The sequence below is a fragment of the Adiantum capillus-veneris genome, chromosome 19, assembly GCF_014529385.1.
Source record: "Adiantum capillus-veneris isolate H3 chromosome 19, ASM1452938v2, whole genome shotgun sequence".
Lineage (NCBI taxonomy): Eukaryota > Viridiplantae > Streptophyta > Polypodiopsida > Polypodiales > Pteridaceae > Adiantum > Adiantum capillus-veneris.
In genome coordinates, this window is record NC_140949.1 from 123946082 (window position 1) to 123952192 (window position 6111).

At 44.2% G+C, this 6111-nt stretch overlaps 1 protein-coding gene across 2 annotated transcripts; it reads left to right on the forward strand.

Annotated features, from left to right (window-relative positions):
• The first annotated feature begins 991 nt into the window (after positions 1-991).
• On the forward strand, positions 992-5216 carry LOC147434793 (pentatricopeptide repeat-containing protein At3g03580-like). 2 transcript variants are annotated; one of them, XM_086491210.1, is made up of 2 exons: positions 992-1316; positions 1499-5216. In XM_086491210.1, the coding sequence occupies exons 1-2, from the start codon at positions 1146-1148 to the stop codon at positions 4664-4666; spliced, it is 3339 nt and encodes a 1112-aa protein (XP_086347336.1). In that variant the 5' UTR covers positions 992-1145; the 3' UTR covers positions 4667-5216. The 2 variants fall into 2 exon arrangements, with proteins under 2 accessions (XP_086347336.1, XP_086347337.1); XM_086491211.1 differs by having other exon boundaries at positions 1155-1316; positions 1650-5216.
• The last annotated feature ends 895 nt before the right edge of the window (positions 5217-6111 follow it).

Below are 6111 nucleotides of genomic sequence, written 5' to 3' on the forward strand. Positions count from 1 at the left end.
AAGCACATTCTCGGGAAGCACGAACGCTGTCCGATCTGTCCATGTTTACTTTTTTGGTCCGTGTTTACTTTTGCCCCTGTCCGAGTTCACTTTATGAGACACTTTAGGGGCAAGCAAGCCCACACGAGCACATGGCTAGGGCGTCGGGTTGCCAACGAGGAGGTCTTGGGTTCGAGTCACCGACCGGGGCGGGGGGAGGGGGCGGGGCGGCGAGGGGTCAATGTGCTGACTTTTTTCTCCTCCATCCGTTCTTGCAGCCCGTCCACGACCCTTGATCCCACCACCCTTGGGTCTTAATGACCCCATGCTAGATAGCACCGAGTTATCATTGCATGAGGCCTTAACACTCTTCTTCCTTGGCCTTAGTACTCTTCTTTATAAGAATGCAAGTGCTTGTAGTCAGGGAGGACTTAAAAGAAATTCTATTTCTTTTAAGATTCCTCCCTTTATTCTCGACGACTGTCCCCTGCCGACCCTCTCCTCGCGCTGCCTCGTGGCATCTGCGTCTGCGCCACAAGAGAAGTCCCCTGCCTCATGGCCCCTGTGCTTGCGCCAGCCTCTACCCCTTCTCGCCTCTATCTACCCGAGCTAACTTATGGCTCTGCAGCAAAGACGGCCAGACATATTGGGTGCATGCGCGACAGAGGGAGAGGGAGAGGGAGAGAGATAGCGAGAGAGAGCTATGAGATGCGAGAGAGAGCTATGAGACATCCCGGGAAAAAGGTTTGCTCTCGCTCCTGCAAATCGCTCTTGAAAGGTGTCATCGAAGAGAGACTTGTAAAGGGGGAAGAGAGAGAGAAGAACCCCTGCAGACGTTGACCTCTCATAATATATATATATATATATAGAGAGAGAGAGAGAGAGAGAGAGAGAGAGAGAGAGAGAGAGACGGACGGACGGACGTGGCCTGCATGTGGCCTACTCCCCTCTTCCCTCTCATTCTCTCACCCTTCCCTTTCCCACTTATAAAGTTAATGACCCCATTTTTTGATTTTCCATGATTGGGTACCCCCTAGTCACTGCTCAGGGATTTATGAAAATTTGTGATGCATGTCAGCGCGAGGTGGACAAGCTGTACATGGCAGCTCTGGCGAGGGCAATGGTGGACCAGATGAGAGAGTGAGGGGCATTCGGGCAAATGCAGAATGGGCTCTCCAAGCCTGGCTCCTTCCTTTGCGCACCTTTTCCCCTGCACTGCCTCGCCTCCAGCTCTTCACCCACCGTCCCATGATTGTGCTGTCGTCAATCAAACCTGGCCACCATTATCAAACCATCAGAGGCCAATTACGTTCTCAACATGTCACTCTCAGTCTCAGGTTCTCTCTCTCTCTCTCTCTCTCTCTCTCTCTCTCTCTCTCTCTCTCTCTCTCTCTCTCTCTCTCTGTGTGTGTGTGTGTGTGTGTGTGTGTGTGTGCACGCGCGCACGCCCGCGAAGATGTATGCATGTGTGTCTAGTGAAATTGTCGTTGATGTTTGTGTACATGTTGCTTTGTGTCAGCTATGGCAACGCCGAGCCGATATAGTGGTTTCAAATGATTTGGGTTCTCTGCATTCAAAAGAAGGTGCTGCAACCATTCTGCTGATGCCTTCTGAGCATTCAGGGAAAGTCTTAGAAGCTAATGGGACACCCGTTGGCTCTTTTTCACCAGACTCGTCCATATGGAACTCCATAATCCTTGCAAATGCGAGAAGTGGGCAGAACAAACAAGCCATAGAAACCTTTTTGAAGATGCAAAGCGTCGACCTTGGACCTAATATTGATGTGTTTGTCACAGTTGCAAAAGCATGTGGAGACCTAGCCAACTTAGAATGTGGGCAGGGAATACATGCATATGCAATCGAGACCGGACTTGAGATGAATTTTCATGTTGGAAATATGCTCGTTGACATGTATACAGAATGTGGGAGCCTTGGGATTGCGTACATTATGTTCAATAAGCTGCCAGAACAGGATATTAGTACATGGAGCGGGCTAATAACTGCAAATATTGAGCAAGGGAATAATTGGGAAGCTCTCTCACTTTTTCACCACCTGGCACAGACAGAGATAGCAATCAATTCAGTTCTTTATGTTTTGGCAGTAAAAGCCTGCACCAGATTAGGTGCCATAGAAGAGGGCCAGAAAATTCACGTTGCTGTCGTTGAGAGTGGTCTGGAATCAGATTTGGTACTTGGCAATAGCCTTATTAATATGTATGCAAGAAGCAACAACAATCTAGACGATGCTTTTGCAGTTCTCTTCCGGTTGCCGAAGAGAGACGTTGTATCATGGAATGCCCTGATTGAAGGCTACACTCATGCTGGGTTAGGCCACCAGGCCATACATATGTTTGGGATGATGCAGTTGGATGGGTGTGAGCCTGATAATGTATCGTTAATCACTATACTTAAGGCGTGTTCCAGTGTACAAGATCTAGAACAAGGAGCTGCTCACCATATTTTGATAGCCAAGGTTGGGCTTGATCTGGACCTCTTTGTGTGTAGCACTGTTTTGGACATGTACATGAAATGTGGGAGTGTGGAGGATGGTCAAAAAGTGTTCAATAACATGTTGAGGCATGATAGTGTGGCGTGGGGTGCATTGATTGCAGGCTACATTGAACAGGGAAGGACTAAAGAGGCATTGGAACTCTTTGAAGAAATGCAAAGAGAAGGCTCACATCCAAGTTTATACACTATCATTTGTCTGTTAAAGGCATGCTCTAAAATGGGGGCAATTGATCAAGGGAAGGAACTACATTCATTGGGAGTAAAATTTAGGTATGAGTGTGACCTATATTTTTGTAATGTGCTAATTGGTATGTATGCGAAAAGTGGGAATTTAGAGGATTCCCAGAAAGTTTTTGATCAAACGTCCAAACGGGATGTAGTTACATGGAGTGAACTTATTTCAGGTTATAGTGAACATGAAGACTATGATGCCGTTTTTCGATTATTTGTGGAAATGCAGCAGGAGAATGTCCAGCCAAATCATGTTACATTTGGTTGTGTGCTGAAAGCATGCACAAACGTCCATGACATTGAGAGAGCGACCTTTATCTACTCTCAAATTGTGAAAGAGGGATTGGAGCTGAACCCTTCTCTAAGTAACTCTCTTCTTAGATTGTATGCAAATTGTGGCAGCTTGATGGATGTGGACAGACTGTTTCTCAGGCTTCAAGACCCAGATGTGGTCTCATGGAGCATTCTAATGGGCTCTTGTAACCAACGTGGACTCACAGAAGAGGCATATAAAGTTTTTGAGGACATGAAGTGCAACCAAATGGAGCTAGATGAAGCTGCCTATGTTTGTATTCTGCAGACTTGTTCCAAAGGTGTCGCATCAGAGCAGATTAAAGAGATTCACAATCTGATATTAAACGATGGGTTGGAGTTAAATCCGAGGGTCGGAAACACCATCGTTGATATGTATGCCAAGATTGGCAATTTTCAGGATGCGTTGTCGGTTTTTGACAGATTGCCCCAACGAGACGTTGTTACTTGGAATGCACTCATCTCTGGATATTCTCATCATGGGTGTCATCAACAAGCGCTCTCTCTCTTCGAGAGTTTGCGACAGGGAGGTGTGGAACCCAATGAGGTCACGTTTGTTTGCATCTTTAAATCATGTGCTCAAACATCTGCCTTTAATAAGGGCAAGCAAGCTCATTCTCTTTTTCTAAAGAGAGGTTTCGAGCTTGATGCTTTCAGTGGCAGTGCCCTAATTGACATGTACATGTCATGTGGAAGCCTTGAGGATGCACAAGCTGTTTTTAAATACTCCCCCAAGGAATATATAGCCCCATGGAATGCTTTACTTGCTGGGTATGCCCAGCATAATCAGTATGAGCACGCTTTGGAATGTTTTAGTGACCTCTGCAGTTCAGGATTGCAGCCAGATGATGTCACATTCATGTGTCTTCTATCTGCCTGTAGTCATGCAGGGCAAGTTGATCAAGGTGTGCACCACTTCAAGCTCATGCGAGAGCGTCGTATTGCCATCTCAATTGAATACTACAATTTGATGGTAGGTCTTTTCTGTCATGCTGGCTGTTTCCAAGAAGCAGAAGAGATGCTTGAATGCCTTCCGATTATGTCGAATGTGGTAGGTTGGACTTCTCTGCTTGCAGCTTGCAGAAGGATTGGGAATGTAGAAGTGGGTCAACGATGTTTTAAGGTGATGAATTTGTTAGATGGTCTAGACACGATAGACACAGGATATCATTCTTTAATGGTAAGCATATATAAGAAGGCAGGTTTGTGGGAAGATGCAGAAAAAGTAGAAGAGCTAAGGAAGGGTGCTCGCATTTGGAAAAAACCGGCAAAGTCTTACATTGAGGTCGATGACATTGTACATGAGTTCACGGTGGCAGACGACAAGCATCCCCGTAATTGTGAAATCCATGCCAAGCTCAAATCACTGAGCTCGCAAATGAAGCAGGATGGGTATGCGCCTGAATTGGATCCCGCGTTTAGCCATTCCGAAAAGATAGCCATAGCATTTGGACTCTTAAGTCAGCCAACAGGTTCTACTATTCGAATAGTGAAGAATTTACGAGTTTGTGATGACTGCCATGATGCTGCCAAATTGATATCCAAGATTGAGCTACGGGAGATTTGTATTAAGGATTCTTATCATGTACATCGATTCAGTGATGGGTCCTGTTCTTGTAAAGATATTGGATGAAACCATGAGATACCAAAGTCCCTCAGGGGTGAGTGTAGTAGCAACACATGAGGGAGGAGAATGGAGAAACCCTTACCATCAACCGCTTCTTCCAGTCGAAACTACAACAAACGCACTAGTTACAACTTGTACAGTAAACTTGAGATTGTTTATTTGTGATATACAAATGGCATTGCCCATACAGGTGTTCTACAATCTTTGCGTCAGCCATACTTGTGATGCCCACGATAGTTCCAATTGGGATATTTGAGTACCTTGAAATATCCAATATGGTCAGTATCCAGCTTTTTGACATTTGTTGGATACAGTAGTAGAATGAATGTGTCGGTGGAGAAGATGGCTTTTTTAAGGATGACACAATGTATGGTGCTGCCCATGTTTCAGCTATACATATTTTTGGCATGTCAAAACGTGCCCTAGGGAACAAGGAGAAAGGTTTACAAACTTTTGAATCCAACTTTTTAGTTTATAAATGGGTCCTTTCATTGAAGAGCCTTATGGGTTCCTTTTTCAACTTCTTGTTGTAAAAAGACTTATTTTAGTTTGTAAATGGTCCCTTTCATTTAGGGCTTAGGAATTCCTTTTCAATCTATTGTCTTAAAATGCCAACGTGAGTCTTCACCATGTTGTTTTCAATCTCTTACACTTTTGATTGCCTTTGACTTTGGAATGGCAAGCCACTATACTGTGTGAGCCTTAGCTTCGACACAATCTTGTACTTCCTTTGTTTGGTAGGAATATTGTGTTTAGAGACATAACACAACTTCATAATATTAGGATGTTCCACTGCTAGAGAGCTTGCAGTGAGTAGTCGGAGCTAGCATGCAGTGGTCCTATTTGTGTGCAGATTTATCGACCTAGAAAGTCGCCTGCTAGTTTTACCCTGCATTGCATCATGTACATAAAGCCATAATTAGCCCCCCATTGTGGATTAAGGCTATGTCTTCTCTACACTTGGTTTCAAAAAAATAAATAAATCAGAACGCACATAGTGCAAAGAAACTAAAAGAAAGGGTAAAGAAAAAGATGAATACAAACTGCATGCACGCTTGACCACCTCTTTATAATAACATATATAAGTCTTTTAACTTTGCACTTTCATGAGGCTTTTCATATACTGGATCTAGTGACCACATAGTGCCAACAGTTATTACAAAAAGAGGCATAGACGCCCAAGATAAAGCATTCTATAGAATTGGGCGACTGACTATGTCTCCACAATTTTGGAACTGATAAAAATATTTTCAAAACATCTCAGATGCTCAAGTGAAGGGTGAGAGTGTCCTTATTCATCACGTGCATCCAAAGAGTGCGTATAAAAGTTTTAAGAAAGGAGTTCCCTTAACAAATTCCATATGCAATGGTCGAGCATGACAACCCTTGACAACAACTTTATAGGACTTGCTTCTCGTTTCCTTGTCATCTGGTTCACCATATTTTGGCAT

Bases quoted from the DNA above. Each gene is read 5' to 3' on its own strand.
- LOC147434793 (XM_086491210.1), top strand. From the start codon at position 1,146: ATGGGCTCTCCAAGCCTGGCTCCTTCCTTTGCGCACCTTTTCCCCTGC. The intron at 1,317-1,498 runs GTTCTCTCTCTC...GCTTTGTGTCAG, and splicing joins CATGTCACTCTCAGTCTCAG to CTATGGCAACGCCGAGCCGA.